The sequence below is a fragment of the Podarcis raffonei genome, chromosome 5 (genome assembly GCF_027172205.1).
Source record: "Podarcis raffonei isolate rPodRaf1 chromosome 5, rPodRaf1.pri, whole genome shotgun sequence".
Taxonomy (NCBI): Eukaryota; Metazoa; Chordata; class Lepidosauria; order Squamata; family Lacertidae; genus Podarcis; species Podarcis raffonei.
Window position 1 is genome coordinate 13,409,709 of NC_070606.1, and position 22,582 is coordinate 13,432,290.

Sequence of the window (22,582 nt, forward strand, 5' to 3'; positions counted from 1 at the left end):
GAGGGCAGGAGATCAAGAAAGTGCCGGCCAGGGTGTGAATCATCCTTGAGAATTTTCCTCACTCTCCTGAGGCAGCGTTCTTCCGCTATTTCATCCAGCGGATTCACAGGACAGCCCATAATATCTTGTCGGGTATTCACCACCCTCTGTAGGCACTTCCTATCAGATGATGTCAAACCAGCATACCACACCGTGATGCAGTATGAAAGGACACTTTCTATTGTTGACCGGTAGAAGGAGATCATCAAATGCTGATTGACATTGTTCTTCTGCAATACTCTGAGGAGATGGAGTCTCTGTTGGGCTTTCGTAACCACCTGGACTGTATTTATTTTCCAAGTAAGGTCTTCACTGAGATAAACTCCTAGGAATTTAAAGGAGTGATTTGGGCCTAGGGCTCAGTGTGGTAGGTTGTAAACCTTCGGGGTGTACCCAGATGCAAATGGGGCTCCCTCAACTGAATGATCCTCCATTTAAAAAACAACAACAACATGCCATCCAACATTTCTCCAATGAAAACAGGGACGTCCTGTTCCATAATAATAGTAATTTTATTATTTGTACCCCACTCATCTGACTGGGTTGCCCCAGCCACTCTGGGCAGCTTCCAACATATCTGAAAATATATTAAAACATTAAACATTTTTTAAAAAAATTCCCACTACTGGGCTGCCTTCAGATGTCTTCTAAAGGTTGTAAAGTTACTTATGTCCTTGGCTTGTGGGTCACATTAACTCCATACCCTCCAACATTTCTCTGGTGAAAATAGGGCCATGCTAAGGAAAAGCGGGACATTCTGGGATCAAATCAGAAACCGGGACAGCTTCTGTAAATCCAGGACTGTCCCTGGAGGACTGCCTGCTGAGGGCCTGAAGGGTGGCTGCTTAGCACCGAGGGCTCCTCTTTTAATTTGTTTTTAATTTTTATCTGTGTTGTTTTAAATGAGACCATCTTGGCTGTGAGCCCTGGAAGACCTTCACCCTGCCTTACTGGCCCTTTCCCATGTGGCCTGGGAGAGTGGAGTGCGGACTGACTCCAGCTACAAAAACTGAGACTGCTGAACAGATTCTTGAGCTGGAGTATTATTTACAGGGGGTTGAGAGAGCTGTTGCCGTTATTGATATTATTGTTGTATCTTTAGTTTTAGATCTTATGGTTTATGTGGAAGTTGTTTCCATTAGGTTGTGTACTTTTGATGCATTTTATTTATTGTTTATGTCTTCTGTTATGTTTGTAATTATGGAAATCTTGTCATGTTGTAAGCCGCCTTGAGCACAGTTTCAACTATGGAAAGGCGGCATACAAATCAATTGTGATGACTGAAAATAGGGACACTTGGAGGATCTGCAACAAACCTCAACACATAGCAAGATAGAATGCCACAGAGAGCGGTTTTAGCCTTGGCTCTGTGGAATTTGCTCTGTGGAAGGCGTGTTTCTCTGTGTTGGACTCCCCCCCCCCAACAATCTGTACTGGCATATCCCAGACAGAGGTTTGCCAGCTCTGTAAGAAGTAAACCTTCTTGACAATGGCTTTACGATGTCAACCTGCACACACAAAAATGCCAGGCCCATCATGTCGCTGGTTGAGGCAACAGATAGGGCTTAGAAACTCGAAATGTCCAGAATAAGATGCTTGTAACTAAGCTTGTAACTTTATCAAGAAAAAGAAATGAGATTTGCCTGGCATGACTTGTTTTTGAGAAACCCATGCTGGGTCTTAGTAATGACAGCAGAGGCAGCCAGTTCCGCACGACGTTGCGGGGAGCTCGTTGTGTGTGCATGACGTCACATGTGCGACACACACGTGTGATGTCCAACACCTCAGGAGCAGGCCGCAAGGCCCAGGGAAGCCTGGCAGGGTCCACTGCTGCTCTGGGGAGGCCTGGGGGGCTGTCCCCACATCCTTTTTTGGGGGTGCTGTCCTCAGCCCCATAGAGTTGGTGCCTGTTATTCAGAGCATCCTTTTCTAAGTGCTCACAGACCAAGTACATGAGGTGAAACATTTCCATCACGGCATACAAATTCTCTTTCTATCTTCCCCTTAACCCATCAAATGGGTGAGAAGGGGGCTTGCCAGAAACACAGGAGGAGGACTTTATTACTGTCATTCAGTTTTGCATGCTAATGTATCATTCTAGGCTCCTGAACAGAGCATAAATCTAATCAGTTGGACTTCAAAGTATCAGGATAGCTCTGACACATATCTAGAAAGGTCAGGAGTAACTCCATTTCTTCTCGCTCTAACTCTGTTATAGTTTAATTGTCTGTCCTTCTGGCTTGAATGTATAAAAGGTTTGCCTGCAGTGGAACCCCCTAACTCATTTAGAGCTAACAGAATTTATTTTCACATTGCATTATTCGTTATTCCTCATAATTGCCTACCTCATGCCACTCTGGAATACTGTAGAGCTAATCACATTTGAGCTTGGGGTTTAACAGCTAAATATATATTAGCAAATCAATCTGAATTTGTGCATAATGTAATCACTGTCCCAAGGGCTGCATATAACAAATTCATTTTCTTACATTATGTATTAACACAGTTATAATTTGTCAGAATTAGGCATCAAAACTGCATTGCTTCTCACTGGATCAGGTAATGCAACCAACTCAGTCTTAAAAAGAATGTTGGATCAACTGTGGTAAGTTTATTCTCTTCAGTGGATGCAAGGCATCTTTGAGTGGGTTGGGGATCTCTTTCATTCTAGAAGGTAGGGTTATAGTAAGAAATGTTTGTCTAAACCTTTCTGGGGGCAGGAGACTGTGGGATGTGAAACACAAGAGCAGTCAAGTACAACATTCCTAGAGTGTACATGTTTACACATGGGGAGGGATGTTTGTCCAGCCAGCAGGTAAACTTCCTGTTTCCCTCTGGGCTGGGGCAGACTTCCTCTACATGTGACTAGAGGTGGGTGTGTCCTCACCTGTGCAGGTAATGACAAAAGCACAGGGCAGGGCAGCCATCTCTCTCTCTTTCACCACATGCATCGAAGAAGCAACATCTACTGAGTGAAAGATGCCCTCTTGGCTTCCAGCCAAGAGAGGACAAAGGGACTGTCTTCTTATAAGATAGATTCCAAATGTATATTACTTCATTTAGCCTAAGTCTGCCTTCTGGGATCTGATTGTGAACAGAATGTGAGTAAACTCTTTTTATACTTTTGTAAAAGACTGTGTCGTCTCTTCTATTTTATGAGGGAATAAGGGGAAATTACCAGAATAGTTATTATAGAGGCTTTAGCAAGCCTGAGCAAACGCTGCCGTTGCAAACTTAAAAGAAAGGGGAATGTATTACTCTGCTGAAATTGGGGAACTTGTTAACACAAGTTGGATAAGGATATAATCAGACAATATATCCTCTCCTGCATCCCTGAACATTCCCACAGAGACCCACCCCAGTTGTGGGGTGGGATGAAGAAAATTAGAACACAAGCCCTGTTTTAAAGAATCTGAACAATTCCTAGAAACTTGAAATAATTGCAAAACTATGGAGTAAGACCTGACTTATCTACATAGCTGATATAGTGTTCCCATCTGGCCTGAAATCCTTCTCACAGATGTACTGGCAATGATGAATAGGGTTCTGCTAGGAAATAGCAATATTCTGATGACACACAGCTCTGTTTCTCCTTTACATCTGCAGGTGTGGCAGCGGATGTTCTGGATCATTGTCTTGACTCGGTAATGGACTGGATGAGAGCCAATAAACTGAAGCTCAATCCAGATAAGACGGGAGGCACTGTTAGTGGGTGGCTCCCATGGCCAGATGTACGGGAGGTTGCCTGATCTTGCTTCTGGCAAACCAGGGCAGCGTACAGAAACGCCATTTACCATCCCACCGGAGTGGTACCTATTTATCTACTTGTACTTTGACGTGCTTTCGAACTGCTAGGTTGGCAGGAGCAGGGACCAAGCAACGGGAGCTCACCCCATCGCGGGGATTCGAACCGCCAACCTTCTGATCGGCAAGCCCTGGGCTCTGTGGTTTAGACCACAGCGCCACCCGTGTCCCCTCTTGATGGGGTACTTACAACATATAGAGCACAACAGGCTGAATGCTAATGTTTGTAACAAATTTCTTTACTGGTTACTTCCTAACATGCGAATCAAGTCCAGGATGTACACCATATACAATCCTTAAGGTATATAACCTATTTAATTAAATCCAATGAAGATACAGTCATACCTCGGGATACAGACGCTTCAGGTTGCATTTTTTTGGGTTGCGGACCACCAAAACCCAGAAGTACCAGAACAGGTTATTTCCGGGTTTCGGCAGTTGCACATGCACAGAAGCGCAGAAGCGCCGAATCGCAACCTGCGCATGCGCAGACACGCCACTGTGGGTTGTGAATGTGCATCCCGCGCGGATCACGTTCGCAACCCGAGCGTCCACTGTATATTTATTCCTTCTTAATACATTCTTGTGTTTACACAGTCCTCGAATGATTAAGGAAAGGTCACCGGAATGTCATGGACAATACAGCTGATGAGGCTGGCTAATATAGGTAGCAGACACAGGTGGGCTGGCCCAGGCAGCCGGGTAGGCAGAACAAGGTTTCCGGATATTTCCCAGTTTCGCCCCAAAGGGCTTCCTCAGCTGTTAATAGTCCTATATAATACAAATATAGACACTTGATAATACTATGATCAATATTTTCCGTGACATTCCGGGGACCTTTCCCTAATCATTCGAAGACTGTGTAACATAAGAATGTATTATGAAGGAAGAAATATACAGTGGTACCTCGGGTTAAGTACTTAATTTGTTCCGGAGGTCTGTTCTCAACCTGAAACTGTTCTTAACCTGAAGCACCACTTTAGCTAATGGGGCCTCCTGCTGCCGCCGCGCCACCAGAGCACAATTTCTGTTTTCATCCTGAAGCAAAGTTCTTAACCTGAAGCACTATTTCTGGGTTAGCGGAGTCTGTAGCCTGAAGCGTATGTAACCTGAGGTACCACTGTATCTGCATTTGATTTAATTAGGTTATATACCTTAAGGACTGTATATGGTGTACATGATTCGCGTGTTAGGAAGTAACCAGTAAAGAAATTTGTTACAGACATTACCATTCAGCCTGTTGCGCTTCTATACAGAGCCATCTTTCCCATAGGGCTCAGTGGTTCGTTGCGCCAGGGCGCAGGCCTCCCAGGGTCACCCCAGCGAAGGGCGGTATACAAAATCAATCAATAATATAGAATTTCCTCAGCATTCAGTGCAGGAGGGGAAAACAAAAGTAGAAAGGAGCAAGCCCAGCCATCACGTATTTCTACATAAAGAGGGTGGGGAACTAAATAAACAAGAATGAGTATTTTGTATTTATCACCTTAAGTAGATCCAGCTTGAAGTTTAGTTCCCCTTGGGTAGAAGAGCACAAGGCCCCAACGATGATGCTCATGTACTCCTCAGGGTTGATAACTGACAGATGCTCCAAGATAGTCAGGGTATCATTTCGGTACAATTCATCGTCTATAAAAATCTTGATATATGGCACCATCCCGTAGTCTCTGAGAACCACTAAAGCAGTAAGTAAACATAGTTAACTGATCCATGATCACACCACACCTTGGATTGATGCATACCCACATAATTTTGAAGATATATTAGTTTTAGTACTTATCCTATTGCATAAATTATCCAGGGTCTTCAAGGAGAGGACCAGCTAGCTAGCCGAGAATCATCAAAAACAAATATAAGGATTATAGTGAATAATGTCAGTTCTAACTCTAGAGAAGAGTTAAAGCACTTAGAACAGGGTTTCCCAAACAGTGTTTCTCCAGCTGTTTTCAGACTACAATTCCCATCATCCCTGGCCACTAGCTAAGGCTGATGGGAGTTGTAGCCCAAAAACAGCTGGAGACCCAAAGTTTGGGAAACACTGGCTTAGAAATTCACTCATGCATGGAAAAAGCATGGAAATAGCAAATTAGAGGGCCCCCATCTTTACTTTTGTAAGCGTTCTGCAGTATCACACATAGCAATATAGGACAATTCTAACAAACATGGAAATGGGAGCGAAAATTTGAGATAAGGCTTCATTCGGCTGTCTTGTTTTCCCAGTCTGAGAGGGAAAATGGTGAAAACAGGTTATTTATTGGGACAGAGTGAATTTTGCAGCTGTTGTTAAAGTTGCAAAACAACAAAGCATGGGACAGAGTGAGGGAGAAATTTCTGGAACAGCAATGGGATATCAGCTCCGCCCAAGGCATGATGGATAACAGCAACAACTGGGAAAAGACAGGCATAACATTTTACAAAGACAGGAAGAAACACCACAGACAGAACAATTGCCACACACAGGAAGAACAAGGATATGCCATATTTTTCACTCTATAAGTCACACTTTTCCCCCTTCAAAAATTAAGGGGAAATGTGTGTGCGTCTCATGGAGCGAATGCAGGCTCCTTGGCTTCAGCGATAGTAACGCGCTCCGGAGGCTTCGCGTTGCTTTCGCTGAAGCCCCCGGAGCGCAGTGGGAACTCCCGCTGCACTCCGGAGGCTTCAGGCGGCTGTCCGCAAGCCTTCGGAGCACAGAGAATTTTTTTCCCCTGTTCTCCCCCTACTATGGTCCGGTGCGTCCTATAGAGCAAAAAAATATGGTAGTTTGAGTGCCTCACTTGTAGTTCTATAAATCATTTAATGTGTCAACACGAAAAGAAGTTATTAATATTGCAGTTATTGTATAAGGGATTATTATTATGACCGGAATGTAATTGAAATTATTGAGATTTTGGAACGCAGAAATAAAGAAAATCATCAAACAATCAATTCTAGCATGTGGGGGACCCCCTAAATTATATAATTCAGTATAAGGATGATTGGTATTAGTAATTGTATTATAGATTGGTATTGTTATAATGAGGCTATTATTAGATTGTAATTGAAAACTAATAAAAAATATTATCCAAAAAAAGAAACAGAAGCGAAAATTGCCAGTTTTGGATTAAATGTCTGAAACCGAAATTAATCCAGCAAAGACAATCTAATTATCCTTAATTGAACAATACTAAATAAAAAGCAGAATGACCCTTCTGGGGAGGAAATCCAGAATACCAGTTTGGGTCACTTCTCCATAGTTGAATAAGGCGTCTCCTCTCTAGTCCCTGGGACACATAACCATAAACAGTGACCAACAGCACTTCATGGACTCTTCTTACCTGTGTTCCTAACAGATCCTTCTGTAAGAGCAGCCACCAGCTTCAGTGTCCTATTGGTGAGCTCTCTTTCCATCGCCTGATCCTGATAGGCTGCTTGGTTTCCACCTGGATAAAAAGAAACCAGACCAATTGCCTCAGCAACAACGCTTCTTGTGGAGGAGGGCCATTTCTAAAATCAAACAGGAAAACCAATTCCCGAAAGGAAACAATGCCATCTCGCGAGGAACTGGCAAGGGCTGTTGAAGCTGAACAGGTGAGGAACCAGGAAGTAGAGGAATGCCACTATCTGACTGAGGTGTAAAGGTAAAGGAGCCCTGACAGTTAAGTCCAGTCACGAATGACTCTGGGGTTGCGGCGCTCATCTCGCTTTACTGGCTGAGGGAGCTGGCATTTGTCCACAGACAGTTTTTCCTGGTCATGTGGCCAGCATGACTAAGCCGCTTCTGGCGAAACCGGAGCAGCGCATGGAAACGCCGTTTACCTTCCCGCCGGAGCGGTACCTATTTATCTACTTGCACTTTGACATGCTTTTGAACTGCTAGGTTGGCAGGAGCAGGAACCGAGCAACGGGAGCTCACCCCGTCACAGGGATTCAAACCTCCGACCTTCCAATCAGCAAGCCCTAGGCTCAGTGGTTTAGACCACACAATCATAAAAAGGACCCCTGACCATTAGGTCCAGTCATGACTCTGGGGTTGCAGCGCTCATCTCACTTTATTGGCCGAGGGAGCCAATACAGCTTCTGGGTCATGTGGCCAGCATGACTAAGCTGCTTCTGGCAAACCAGAGCAGCGCACAGAAACGCCGTTTACCTTCCCGCTGGAGCGGTACCTATTTCTCTTTTTGCACTTTGACGTGCTTTCGAACTGCTAGGTGGGCAGGAGCAAGGACCGAGCAACGGCAGCTCACCCCGTTGTGGGGATTCGAACCGCCGACTTTCCGATCGGCAAACCCTAGGCTCAGTGGTTTAGACCACACAATGATAAGGGAGCAGCAAATACAGGGCAGGTTCAGAAGAAAGTAGCAGAGCCATGAAGGGAGGAAACATTCTGTGGCTGCGTCAGGCAAACACTAACATCAGCGGTTAATAGGGATGGTGGGCAAATCTGGCAATTTTGGTTTCTTTGTTTCTCATTTTTCTGGGCTTAAATCCAGTTATCCACATTTCCACACCCATTTGCAATTTTTTTTAAAGTCCCAATGAAAATTTATCGGCATTCAGGTACAGATTTCTGCTAATACACACAGAGAATCATAGAATCATAAACTTGAAAGGGACCACAGAGGTCATCTTCTCCAACCTCCTGCAATGCAGGAATCCTTTTGCCCAACGTGGGGCTCAAACCCATATTTGTATGCAAATTTCACCTAATATAGATATAGATATTAACAAGACAACTTTCTTTGATGTTTGTTATTTTCACTAACATACACATTCATTTAAAAAGGGAAAGGGGAAGGACTTCATGACAGTTAAGTCCAGTCAAAGGCGACATTGGGGTTGCGGCGCTCTTCTCGCTTTCAGGCTGAGGAGGCCAGCGTTTGTCCCCAAACAGCTTTCTGGGTCATGTGGCCAGCAGGACTAAACCACTTCTGGCACATCAGAACACCGAGACGGAAACCAGAGCACACAGAAATGCCATTTACCTTCCCGCCACAGCGGTACCTATTTATCTACTTGCGCTGGTGTGCTTTCGAACTGCCAGGTTGGCAGAAGCTGGGACAGAGCAACGGGAGCTCACTCCGTCGCAGAGATTCAAACCGCCAACCTTCTGATCGGCAAGCCCAAGAGGCTCAGTGGTTTAGAGCACAGAGCCACCAACATCCCAACTACCACTTTGTAGTAGCAGTTACCAGGACATTAGCTCGTTCACCTCTACATGGTTACATCCTTATTTCAGACATCGTGATATATAGGTATATCACAATGTTAAGCTGGTGATATATCATGATATTGAAGACCAGACTTTGCTCAGCCCTAGTGGTGGGGGCGTTAAATCCTGCTCTGTTATAGGCAGGACTCCTTCCTGGTCCCCTCCGTAGTGGGGATTCATACCACTAACCTTCATATCAGCAAGCCCAAGAGACCCAGTGGTTTAGACCACAGCGCCACCAGCGTCCATGCTGCCTGGCTGAAACTGCACTACATAGAGCAGCCTTTCCCAACCTGTGGGTCCCCAGATGTTGTTGAACTACAACTCCCATCACACCCTAGCTAGCAAGGCCAGAGCTCAGGGATGATGGGAGTTGTAGTCCAACAACATCTGGGGACCCACCTACATAGAGAGAGGTGTGGTTAATGCAAAGTGTTGGTGCTGACCTTTAAAGCCCTAAACGGCCTCGGTCCTGTATACCTGAAGGAGCGTCTCCACCCCCAACGTTCAGCCCGGACACTGAGATCCAGCGCCGAGGGCCTTCTGGCGGTTCCCTCATTGCGAGAAGTGAGGCTACAGGGAACCAGACAGAGGGCCTTCTCGGTAGTGGCGCCCGCCCTGTGGAACGCCCTCCCATCAGATGTCAAAGAGATAAATAATTACCTGTCATTCAGAAGACATCTTAAGGCAGCCCTGTTCAGGGAAGTTTTTAATATGTAACACTGTACTGTTTTTAACACTGATTGGGAGCCGCCCAGAGTGGCTGGGGAAACTCAGCCAGATGGGCGGGGTATAAATAATAAATAATAATAATAATAATAATAATAATAATAATAATAATTATTGTTGTTGTTGTTATTGTTGTTGTTGTTGTACCTTTCTTTCTCAGTATCTTCGCCTCTTTGCGTAGTTGCGCAAGTAGCATTCCCAAAAGCCCCAAGTCTCTGAAGATATCTGTGAAGAGCAGGTCCCTCTGTGTGATGCTGTGGAGGCAGCGCAGAGCAAGTGAAGTGCACAGCGGATCAGGACTCTCCTTGATCAAGCCCTGAACATCCTTCAGGATCTCATGGGGGATGTATGACAGATCCAGCACCAAGGACTCCACCAACTGGAAGAACTGTCTCTGGACCAACATGGGCTTGAGAGGGATGATGCCCACAAACTGGGAAATGGGCTGCAGAGACCACTCCAGGAGGAAAAAGTTCATGGGGTTCCAGGTCCAGATATCTTTCAGGACCAGTAAGATGTGCTGGCAGAGCTCTGCGTTGCTCGATTTCCGAAAAAGGGATTCTAGCACCTGGAAGGCTTTCAGGTTTTTCACCGTATTTCCTGTAGGGGGGGAAACAACAGCATCAGCAATTTCTCTGGTATTCTCCCAGGTATTGTCTGGCTGCATCAATAGGAGTATAGCATCTAGATCAAGGGAAGTAATAGTGCCACTGTATTCTGCTCTGGTCAGACCTCACCTGGAGTACTGTGTCCAGTTCTGGGCACCACAGTTCAAGGAGGACACTGACAAACTGGAACGTGTCCAGAGGAGGGCAACCAAAATGGTCAAAGGCCTGGAAACGATGCCTTATGAGGAACGGCTAAGGGAGCTGGGCATGTTTAGCCTGGAGAAGAGGAGGCTAAGGGGTGATATGATAGCCATGTTCAAATATATAAAAGGATGTCACATAGAGGAGGGAGAAAGGTTGTTTTCTGCTGCTCCAGAGAAGCGGACACGGAGCAATGGATCCAAACTACAAGAAAGAAGATTCCACCTAAACATTAGGGAGAACTTTCTGACAGTAAGAGCTGTTCGACAGTGGAATTTGCTGCCAAGGAGTGTGGTGGAGTCTCCTTCTTTGGAGGTCTTTAAGCAAAGGCTTGACAACCATATGTCAGGAGTGCTCTGATGGTGTTTCCTGCTTGGCAGGGGGTTGGACTCGATGGCCCTTGTGGTCTCTTCCAACTCTATGATTCTATGATTCTATGATTCTCCCTGGGTGATTTTTTTTTTCGCTCTATAAGACGCACCAGACCACAAGACGTGCCTAGTTTTTGGAGGAGGAAAACAAGAAAAAAAATATTCTGACTCTCAGAAGCCGGAACAGCAAGAGGGATCACTGCGCAGTGAAAGCAGCGATCCCTCTTGCTGTTCTGGCTTCTGGGATAGCTGCGCAGCCTGCATTCGCTCCATAAGACGCACACACATTTCCCCTTACTTTTTAGGAGGGGAAAAGTGAGTCTTATAGAGCAAAAAATATGGTATTTGTAACCACTTCTTTTTTTAAATAAAAAGTCTTAACAGCCCTCTTCCTAAGACATTATTGGGGAAAATCTAGCAAGCCTTGCTGTCATGTAAATGCTATGGAAATTAATGACGGCGGTCCTGCTGCAATGTTTGGTATGTAGCCTTTTCAGGGCACTTAAACGAGAGGTGCTTCCATTGAGGAAGCCTGCATTAGATGGGGATTCTCAAAGCATGACCACTTCTGGTCCAAATGTTCAGAATTAAAACTGTTACTGTTTGAAGGAACACGCTTCTCTTTTTTGTATATAATTTTCATTAAATTTTCTGTTTTGCAATTTAAAATGCTCATTTTTACATCATTAAAACATCAAAGACTTCCCTTCTTCTCCTTCCATGGTTCATTTTACATATCACAAATCCCTGCATGTTTTACAAAAACTATACTGTTCTGTATTCCATTATTGTATCCATCAAAACTTATTTACGCTGTTGAATTTATCTTAATGCTGCTAACGTTTTCAGCTGTACACAGTTATTTCCCACATAGTCAATAAACATTTTCCAATCTTCGTTAAAAGTATGTTCTTCTTGTTCTCTTATTTTTCTATATGTTAAGTCTGCAAGTTGCGCCTATTCCTTCAACTTAAGTTGCCATTCTTCTTTGGTTGGGATCTCGCTCGTTTTCCATTTTTGGGCTAACAAAACACAGGCCGCAGTAGCAGCATATATAAATAACTTTTTTGACACCTGGGAATTTCAGTCTGAATTATCCCCAACAGAAAGGACTCTGGGGTTTTTTTGAGGGGGAGAGGTGCTTTAAAACATTTTCCTCCAATTAATTATGGAAATGATCCATAACGAAGGAACACACTTCTGATCTCTTTTTTATGTTGCGAACCAACTACTCTTGGCAGCCATGGAAGTGTTGAATGCCTGATTTCTGCTCACTTTTTCATAGGCTGGGTTTAAATTCCTGGTTGCATGTCCCCACAAATCATAAAGGTAAAGGTAAAGGGACCCCTGACCATTAGGTCCAGCCATCACCGACTCTGGGGTTGCGGCGCTCATCGTGCTATATTGGCTGAGGGAGCCGGCGTAGTTCATGTGGCCAGCATGACTAAGCCGCTTCTGGCAAACCAGAGCAGCACACAGAAATGCCGTTTACCTTCCCACCGGAGCAGTACCTATTTATCTACTTGCACTGGTGTGCTTTTGAACTGCTAGGTTGGCAGGAGCAGGGACAGAGCAATGGGAGCTCACCCTGGCGCAGGGATTCGAACCGCCAACCTTCTGATTGGCAAGTCCTAGGCTCTGTGGTTTAACCCACAGCGCCACCCACGTCCCCTTTCACATTTTCATGCTATGCAGCCAAATTCCCTCACATCATTGGCCACATGATACATACCTGGAGAAGGGGGCTGTTTAGCACTGAATTGCGGCAGCTGGGGAGGTGTAATATTGCCTGAAACCTTCAGTTCTGTTTTCCCGCAAACCGTCAGTTGTGCCAGGAAATCCAGCATTTCTTTAACACTGGCGTCTTCTTTGCTGCTCAGCAGCCCTTCATATCTGGAAACGCAGATGGAGAACTTAGTTATCACATGTGGAAAGAGCAACTGGGCACATCATGGACCTCACTGCCACTGCTGCAGAGCAGAATTCCCAAGAAGACATATATGAGAGAAGGAACAGCTAAAGATCTCCAAGGCTTAAATTAGGACTGACTAATTCAAGACCAGGGAGGAGATCATCAGACTAGCTATGACATCATGTTGTCCAGATAGTGATGGGAGGAACAGTTGAGTCTGGTGTCCTCTGTAAACCTAACTGATCCCCATTCTTGGACAGAGGTGCAGATTGGAACACAATTCACTGGGGAGGGGGGGGTATGGCAAGGGGAGCCTTTAATCTAAGGTTACCAGATTTATTTTTTTTCAAAGAATCCAGGGACACTTTTTTTTTTTTTAAAAGAGGAAGAAAAAGTTATTTTTTAAAAAAATAAAGTAGTAGTAGTAATAGTAGTAGTAGTAATAATAATAATAATAATAATAATAATAATAATAATAATAATAATAATTTATTATTTATACCCCGCCCATCTGGCTGGGTCCCCCCAGCCACTCTGGGCGGCTTCCAACAAAACACTAAAATACAATAACCTATTAAACATTAAAAGCTTCCTGAAACAGGGCTGCCCTTTAGATGTCTTCTAAAAGTTTGGTAGTTATTTTTCTCTTTGACATCTGGTGGGAGGGCATTCTACAGGGTGGGCGCCACCACCAAGAAGGCCCTCTGCCTGGTTCCCTGCAGCTTTGCTTCTCTCAGTGAAGGAACCGCCAGAAGGCCCTCGGCGCTGGACCTCAGTGTCCAGGCAGAATGATCTTCACTTCTGCGGTCTCCTCTGTCATGTGGCCTTCTTCTGGGTCCTGGCCTGCTCTCTAGGAGCGCTAGCCACCATGGAGTAGGCTCGGGTCAGGCCCGGGCTTGGCCATGTGTCTTTGCCCTCCCAGTGCTCTCCTACCTCTCCTCAGAAGCAGCAACACGGCAAGGTCAGGGCTCCCTCTTTCTTCTCCTTCTCCTCTCCTCTTTCTCCCTGTGTTGGCTCTGGGGATTTCCTGGCCCCGGAGCGCCACCGGGCAGTCAGCCAATTGGCTGGACACTCTTGCTCCTGTCTCAATTTGGGTCATGGGGGGTCAGCGGTTCCCCCAGTTGATGCACCAGGTGTCCCCGGTTCCCCCAGGCAGTGGCGGTGGCAGCGGCAGTCTCAGCAGCCTGGAGCCAGCCTGGTAGCACAGTTGGCTCTGGCTGGCTTCAGGAGCTGCTCGCTGCCGTGGCGCCCGCCATTTTGCCTCACCAGAAGTCCCCATATGATGTGTCTTGTGCTGTTGAACCGATCACACAACATTCATTCCCTACTGATAAATCTACAACACTTCAAATATAAATCCGGGGACATTAAATGAAATCTGGGGACATTCCGGGGACGGATTTCGTCTGGGGACAGATTTGTAAATCCGGGGACTGTCCCCGGGAAACGGGGATGTCTGGTAACCATACTTTAATCTCCCCTTTTGAACAATGCACAGCTGCTTAATACAGCTAGCCTGGTGCTCCTCCTGTGGTGATTTAAACTGTTCCACCATACTGGTTGAAAAGAGTTAATAGCTGCCCAACCCAAAATAAAAACGCAGAACCTGAACAAAATGGAACTGATCAGAGCTGTCCCTCTCTAGGTCAGGAATTTAGAAGAAGCAGACATGTTAGAAAACCCCGAAATCTGAATGTTGGGTGTTATCTCAGGATTGGGGATCTTGGGTTCTTTGCCAAACATATTGTTTTGGTCTTTAAAGGACGCAGCTCAGTATGGTATAACAGAGACCCAGCAATTAAATTTGAAACCCGTGGTAGGAATTAAAGTGAAGTTAGGGCTCATCCATACTTCCCTTTGTGCCATGTTTCTCAGCACAGGGCTGTGCTTTCATAGAAATGTAGAGTTGGAAGGAGCTATGAGAGTCATCTGGGATGCGGGTGGCACTGTGGGTTAAACCACAGAGCCTAGGACTTGCCAATCACAAGGTCGGCGGTTCGAATCCCTGCAATGGGGTGAGCTCCTGTTGCTCGGTCCCAGCTCCTGCCAACCTAGCAGTTCAAAAGCACGGCAAAGTGCAAGTAGATAAATAGGTACCACTCCAGTGGGAAGGTAAACGGCGTTTCCGTGTGCTGCTCTGGTTTGCCAGAAGCGGCTTAGTCATGCTGGCCACATGACCCGGAAGCTGTACGCCAGCTCCCTCGGCCAATAAAGCGAGATGAGCGCCGCAACCCCAGAGTCAGTCACGGCTGGACCTAATGGTCAGGGGTCCCTTTACCTTTTATGAGAGTCATCTAGTCCAACTTCCTGCAAATGCAGGACTCTTTCAACCAACGTGGGGCCCCAACCCACAACCTTGAGATGAAGAGTCTCATTCTCTACTGAGCTTTTTGTCAAATGGAACTCTAAAGCTCCACGCCCAGGCACTTTGGGTTTTTTGCCCCAGCTCTTTCCCTGAAGAAACAACGGCAGCTATTTACCACTGAATTGGAGCAAAACCCAGTTCTGCAGAAAACCGAAATTGCCATTAGTGTCTGCTCAGCATTAAAGAAGTGGCTTTCCTAACGAAAGAGGCAGGGCAAAAATAAAAGCAGAGTTTGGACACGGACCAAGAAAGCATGGACTTGTGGCTAGAAAGCTTGAGTCCTAAGAAGCACGCATTAATGAAACCAAGAGTTTCGCGACAAAATACAATAGAATTACTCAATGAAAAAACACACAGTCATCACTCTGTGACAACCAACAGGCTGTATCAACAGACTTGCCTGAGAAACACTTTCAGCAGGAGCTGATAGCCCCCGTTGTTCTCAAACTCCAAAAGCAAGGCAGGAGAGATCAGGTACGAATCCCTCACAAAGCACAGGATGATGTTGACTGCTTCGCATACATCACAAGGAGACAGGGAGTCAGCAAGCCTGGACAAATTCTGAACGGAAATTTTGATGCAATCCATAGCTAGAAATAATAATAATAAAGCAAAACGGGTAAATATTAACTACGGAAGCTCAACACTTCCTAACTTTCAGTACCCAAGGGTATGTCCAAGACTGGGTAAATCAGACCACTACTTCTTGGCCAGTGCTACAATACATCTTGTGGATCAAATGCCATAAATTAATTCCCTGCTATTGCATCGCTTATTTTGTCTGTCCTGAATCGCCTGCCAATTGATTTTATTTTTTCTTTGGATGACTCATATATGACAAAGCCTTTCTCTCCACTTTCTTAATAATAATAATAATAATAATAATAATAATAATAATAATAATATTTATACCCCGCCCATCTGGCTGGGCCTCCCCAGCCACTCTGGGCGGCTTCCATAGAAACCAAAAATACACTAAAATATCACACGTTAAAAACTTCCCTGAACAGGGCTGCCTTAAGATGTCTTCTGAATGTCAGGTAGTTGTTTATCGCTTTGACATCTCGTGGGAGGGCGTTCCACAGGGCGGGCGCCACTACCGAGAAGGCCCTCTGCCTGGTTCCCTGTAGCTTTGCTTCTCGCAATGAGGGAACCGCCAGAAGGCCCTCGGATCTGGACCTCAGCGTCCGGGCAGAACGATGGGGGTGGAGACGCTCCTTCAGGTATACTAGGCCGAGTCCGTTTAGGGCTTTAAAGGTCAGCACCAACACTTTGAATTGTGCTCGGAAATGTACTGGGAGCCAATGTAGGTATTTCTGGACCGGTGTTATATGGTCTCAGCAGCCACTCCCAGTCACCAGTCTAGCTGCCGCATTCTGGATTAGTTGTAGTTTCCGAGTCACCTTCAAAGTGACTATTCATCATTTTATAAACCTCTTTCATGTCCGCCTTCCTTTACTCATCTTCTTCCCCCCCCCCATAACAATGTCCAAATATATCCCTTCCTCATAGCAGAGTTGTTCCAGCCCCCTGATCATTTGGGTTGCCTTTTCCTGTGCTTTTTCAAGCTGTACAACATCCTTTTTGAGATACAGTGACCAAAACAATATGCCTTTTTCCTTACGTAATGATGTTACAATGATGGAAGTTTTATTTTCAGTCCTTTTGCTAATAATCCCTATCATATACTTAGGGCTGGGCAAGACATCAATAGATCATCCAAGATTGGTTTGAAGTCCATATTGTGATATCGGTTTCATACTTTTTGACCTGGCAATGTATCACCATTCAATGATGTGTGTTAGGGCTGATTTTGGATGATATATTGATGTATTAAGGTAAAGGTAAAGGGACCCCTGACCATTAGGTCCAGTCGCGGACGACTCTGGGGTTGTGGCGCTCATCTCGCTCTATTGGCGAGGAAGCCGGCGTGCAGCTTCCGGGCCGCATGACTAAGCCACTTCTGGCGAACCAGAGCAGCGCATGGAAACGGCGTTTACCTTCCCGCCAGAGTGGTACCTATTTATCTACTTGCACTTCAACGTGCTTTCAAACTGCTAGGTTGGCAGGAGCAGGGACCGAGCAACGGGAGCTCAGCCCATCACGGGGATTCGAACCGCCGACCTTCTGATCGGCAAGTCCTAGGATCTATGGTTTAACCCACAGCGCCACCCGCGTCCCTATTGATGTATACATTTTTTAAAAAAAATATTGATGTATTGCCCAGCCCTAATATATCAATATATTGTTCAAAATCCATACCATGATAATTGGTTTCATAATTTTTGATATCACAATATATTGTGAATCATGAGGTGTGTGTGTTATGCAATCATCACAATGTGATGAAAACAGTGAAACCAGCCAATGTCTCTACATAGCTCCATCCTTATTGCAGACATTGTGATATATCGGTATATCGTGATGTTTAGCTGCTGATATATCGCAAAGTTGAAAACCAGACATCAACTAGCCCTACATATAATCTGCTTTCTTCACAGCTGCTGCACTCTTCAATGAAGTCTATGTGGGAAGCACCTTATGGCAGGCATAGGCAAACTCTGGTCCTCCAGATGCTTAGGACTACAATTCCCATCATACCTAGCTAACAGGACCAGTGGTCAGGGATGGTGGGAATTGTAGTCCCAAACATCTGGAGGGTCGGAGTTTGCCTATGCCTGCCTTATGGGATATCATTCACTTCTTAGCCCTGGGAAATAATCTTTGAACCCAAACAACACCAATACAGATCCACAATATCTATGATAGGTCATCTCCATCTCATAAGTACAGAAGAACATGGTTCTTTTTACCTTGCAAGTATGAAATTGTGTTTCTGGACTGGGCCTTTGAAATTGTTCGGAGCACTTGGCTTGTGGGGCTTTTCCAGGAAGGGCTACCTCGGTCCCAAAAGGAGGCTGCTGCTATGATTAGAGACTGAAGGTCAGTAGCCATGAGAAGCTCCTCCACCCCTTGGTCTTCTGCATAAATGTTGAGCATTGTCTGGAAGCAAAGAACAACTGGAAGAATCAGATGCTATTAGCTAAGCAGACCCTTCCCTGGGCTTAAACACAATAACACCACCTCCTGCTTTGAGATATTTTCCCCATCCTGAGATATTCAGATGCTCCATTCGCCTTAGGTAGCACTGCAGATGGTGACAGCAGTCACAAAATTAAAGGTCGCCTGCTTCTTGGGAGAAAAGCGATGACAAACCTAGACAGCATCTTAAAAAGCAGAGACATCTCCTTGCCGACAAAGGTCCATGGTTTTCCCAGTAGTGATGTATGGAAGTGAGAGCTGGACCATAAAGAAGGCTGATTGCCGAAGAATTGATGCTTTTGAATTATGGTGTTGGAGGAGAGAGTCCCATGGACTGCAAGAAGATCAAACCTCTCCATTCTGAAGGAAATCAGCCCTGAGTGCTCACTGGAAGGACAGATCCTGAAGCTGAGGCTCCAATACTTTGGCCACCTCATGAGAAGAGAAGACTCCCTGGAAAAGACCCTGGTGTTGGGAAAGATGGAGGGCACAAGGAGAAGGGGACGACAGAGGACGAGATGGTTGGATAGTGTTCTCGAAGCTACCAGCATGAGTTTGACCAAGCTGCGGGAGGCAGTGGAAGACAGGAGTGCCTGGCGTGCTCTGGTCCATGGGATCACGAAGAGTCGGACATGACTAAACAACAACAACAAGCCCTACCTGCACAAACATTTCCTGTGCCTGATGTTCGGATTGACTCATCCCAGTGTTTCCACCAGCTTCCTCCAGGGGAAAGGTAAAGAAGAAATATAGACACTGGAACAGGGCGACCGGGAGCCCAGATTTGATTATATTCCACCGGGTTCCTCGTTCCTGGATATGGGAAAGCAAAGCTGATTGCATTAACCCTCATTTCAGGGCTTCTATCCTACCAGCCTCTTTCAGGTGTAGAAAACAGTCCTGTGAGAAAAGCTGGAAAGAGAGTTATGTTCGCCTGGAGAAGAGAAGGCTGAAGGCGAAGAGTTGTTAGGCTGAGGCAACAGATCAGCTGATACTTAAACTAGAATATGACAAGTGCCAGGGGCGGCCCAAGATGTTTTGGCATCTGAGGAGACCCCAAAAAACAGTGCCCCCTCCCCACCAGAAAAGAAGGGGTGAGGAATCAACGTCAGGAACAATGGGGGAATAAAGATCTACATCAGGATCCGCTGCCCCTGCTGCCTGAGTTCGGTCGCCTCACCTTGCCCCATGTATGAGCCGGCCCTGGCAAACGCATACACTGCCACAGGTATAACTGATTAGAGGGTGTTGTGAGGCAGAGGTCTTAATTCGAACCACAAACAGGGCTTGTCAGAGCCTAGGATTGCAGACACCCACAGCTCAAGGAGCTAGCAGTGACCCTAGTGGAGTATGGTGGCCCACAGCTATCTTCATATTGGAGGTACTGGCCTAAATAAACATTGAAGATCACCCTCTCGCTCTTCTTACCATCCTGCACTCTCTCCATGGCTGCCCACTCTGTAAAAGCATTCTAGTATGGACAGCACTGGCCTGTGGGGTGGGGAGCAGGCATGGAGCCACCTTCCTGGCCGTGGTGATGCAGTTTACATGAATGGGGCTGGCACGGGACAGGGCAGCAGCAGGGTCGTGGCAGTATAGGGCAAACTAGATAAGCTCTGCTGGTGTGCCCTCACAGCCTCAGGACTCATCCACACTGGTCCTGCTGTTTTGCCCTGGGGAAAACTGGAGCAAACAGCAATTTGGGTGTCCCCATATTGCTGCAATTTAGCACGAAAGAGCGGGTTTTCCCTGAGTAAGGAGCAAGGCAAGGGGGAAACGACTTGCACCCATGCCTAGAAAGCGCAGGTCATGCAGAAAACCACTTGGACCTATACTTTCAAGGCATGGGGCAAGCGGCTGGGTGGACGAGCCCTGAGCCTCACCACTGCCCTAAATAAGCAGCGATCGATTGGGTATGCAGAGACCTACCTTCTTCAGCTAGAAGTTTTCAAACTTCATAACAATAGGACCTTAAAAAACCAAACTTTCTTAAATTAAGCCACTTCCAACCTGAAAAGGAGGTGGGATTGCGGGCGTCACAAGCCCAGCCCCCGCGCGATTGGGGGAATCCCCAGCCGTGTCATCCCCTGGCCAGCCAATCGGCTGGCTTTGGGGGCGTGGCCAGCCAGATTTAAATGCAGGTGCGGCCGGGGATCTCCCTCTTTCCCCGCATACCAGCTGTTCCTGTTTCCCACCCTCCTGCCCTTTAAGCTTCTCGTTCCTTGACCTTGCTATGGACCTTGGTTGGTCGCCGTTGAGGGGCCTGGTAGGAATTTTTCCACTTGGCAAATTGGCACCAGCCATTTGGTTTTCGCCTACGTCATAGCAAATCGTCACAACTTTCTTGGTAATGGCGGTTAGGCATTGGTATTGTTTCGTAGATGGAAGAGGGGAGGAAGCGCCATCACCTGCCCCACATATTGAAGGGTAGTCCGATAAAGGATTCCGGGGGGGTGGCCCCGTCCGAAGCCTATTGAGGTGAGGGCCTAAGGCATGCCCCTGAGCGGTGACCCCGGGGGAGTTCCTAGTTGATGTGCATCAGCAGGACTCCCCCTACTGGTGGTTAACCCTTCCTGGTCTTCAAGCAGACAGGCTGAAGCCGGATAGTCTGTTAGGACCAATGCCTAAGCCAATAGCGCTCATCACCTGTAACCAATAAAGTTGTGGCCATATGTAGCCCATTAACCTTAAATAATTGTGTCATGTGTCTTTATTTCCACTGGGGGGGGCGGGAAGTCGCCACGCAGTAGGTTTTGTGTAACAGCTGAATTCAATATCATTGAAGTGGAAATGGCTTCACTTAGAACTGACTCAGATAAGTGAATGGCGCTCACAGGGTGAATTCATACGAACTCCTTCGAGTGGCAAGTCAAAGAGGAGGACAATGTTTTATCTCACCATGTGATCAAGGGAAAGTAAGTAGACAGATCTCAGGAGCACATAACCATCACCCGGCTCTTCTTCGTCCTTCCGTTGCAGAAATTGCCACACAGCCACTTGGGCTTCTTCTGCCATTGAAGAGTAAAGGGGGAAGAAAAACATTGGGGGGAAAACAGCAGAATGCTTAGGTTATTGAACTGATGCCTGCAATACAGTGGTACCTTGGGTTACATATGCTTCAGGTTACAGACTCCGCTAACCCAGAAATAGTACCTCGGGTTAAGAACTTTGCTTCAGGATGAGAACAGAAATCGCATGGCGGCGGCGTGGCGGCAGCAGGAGGCCCCATTAGCTAAAGTGGTGCTTCAGGTTAGGAACAGTTTCAGGTTAAGAACGGACCTCCAGAATGAATTAAGTACTTAACTCGAGGTACCACTGTACTCTATTCTGCTCAAGGCCCAAGAGTAGGGCTGCTACAGAACATACTCTTCTCATCCCACTGTTTGTGTCTCTGTTACTTTGATTTCTGCCCCATCCTTCAAGTACATAATCAGGGTGGCTTCACAATAAAGCGCCATAAAATATCTAATACCTAAAACAGCCTAAAAGCAGCAGCTCTTCACCAGTAGGTCTATAAAATCTAGGAGACTTGGTTGACCACAAACTTGACATGAGCCAACAGTGTGACGCGGCAGCTAAAAAAGCCAATGCAATTCTGGGCTGCATCAATAGGAGTATAGCATCTAGATCAAGGGAAGTAATAGTGCCACTGTATTCTGCTCTGGTCAGACCTCACCTGGAGTACTGTGTCCAGTTCTGGGCACCACAGTTCAAGAAGGACACTGACAAACTGGAACGTGTCCAGAGGAGGGCAACCAAAATGGTCAAAGGCCTGGAAACGATGCCTTATGAGGAACGGCTAAGGGAGCTGGGCATGTTTAGCCTGGAGAAGAGGAGGTTAAGGGGTGATATGATAGCCATGTTCAAATATATAAAAGGATGTCACATAGAGAAGGGAGAAAGGTTGTTTTCTGCTGCTCCAGAGAAGCGGACATGGAGCAATGGATCCAAACTACAAGAAAGAAGATTCCACCTAAACATTAGGAAGAACTTCCTGACAGTAAGAGCTGTTCGACAGTGGAATTTGCTGCCAAGGAGTGTGGTGGAGTCTCCTTCTTTGGAGGTCTTTAAGCAGAGGCTTGACAACCATATGTCAGGAGTGCTCTGATGGTGTTTCCTGCTTGGCAGGGGGTTGGACTTGATGGCCCTTGTGGTCTATTCCAACTCTATGATTCTATGATTCTATGAAAAGCCTTTGGTCATAGTTGGCACAGTCCTTTCTCTATGAGAATCTCCTTTCTCCTCTGGCATGGCAAGCCTCAATTGTCCAAGGAAAAGGCACCACCTTCTTCCAGCTGTCACCCACAGTGGTCTGCTCTG

At 46.2% G+C, this 22,582-nt stretch overlaps 1 protein-coding gene across 1 annotated transcript in view; it reads right to left on the bottom strand.

The window, feature by feature from the left end:
• Positions 1-21,350, bottom strand: part of WDFY4 (WDFY family member 4) — a 174,189-nt gene extending 152,839 nt beyond the window's left edge. The window contains exons 1-8 of the mRNA XM_053387394.1: positions 21,161-21,350; positions 18,923-19,075; positions 18,034-18,223; positions 15,621-15,810; positions 12,676-12,836; positions 9,911-10,363; positions 7,161-7,265; positions 5,330-5,520 (exon numbers count right to left, since the gene is read on the bottom strand). Of these exons, the coding sequence (XP_053243369.1) occupies positions 5,330-5,520; positions 7,161-7,265; positions 9,911-10,363; positions 12,676-12,836; positions 15,621-15,810; positions 18,034-18,223; positions 18,923-19,075; positions 21,161-21,304 (1,587 nt within the window). The 5' untranslated portion in view covers positions 21,305-21,350. The remainder of the gene's footprint in view (positions 1-5,329; positions 5,521-7,160; positions 7,266-9,910; positions 10,364-12,675; positions 12,837-15,620; positions 15,811-18,033; positions 18,224-18,922; positions 19,076-21,160) is intronic.
• Positions 21,351-22,582: the final 1,232 nt, after the last annotated feature.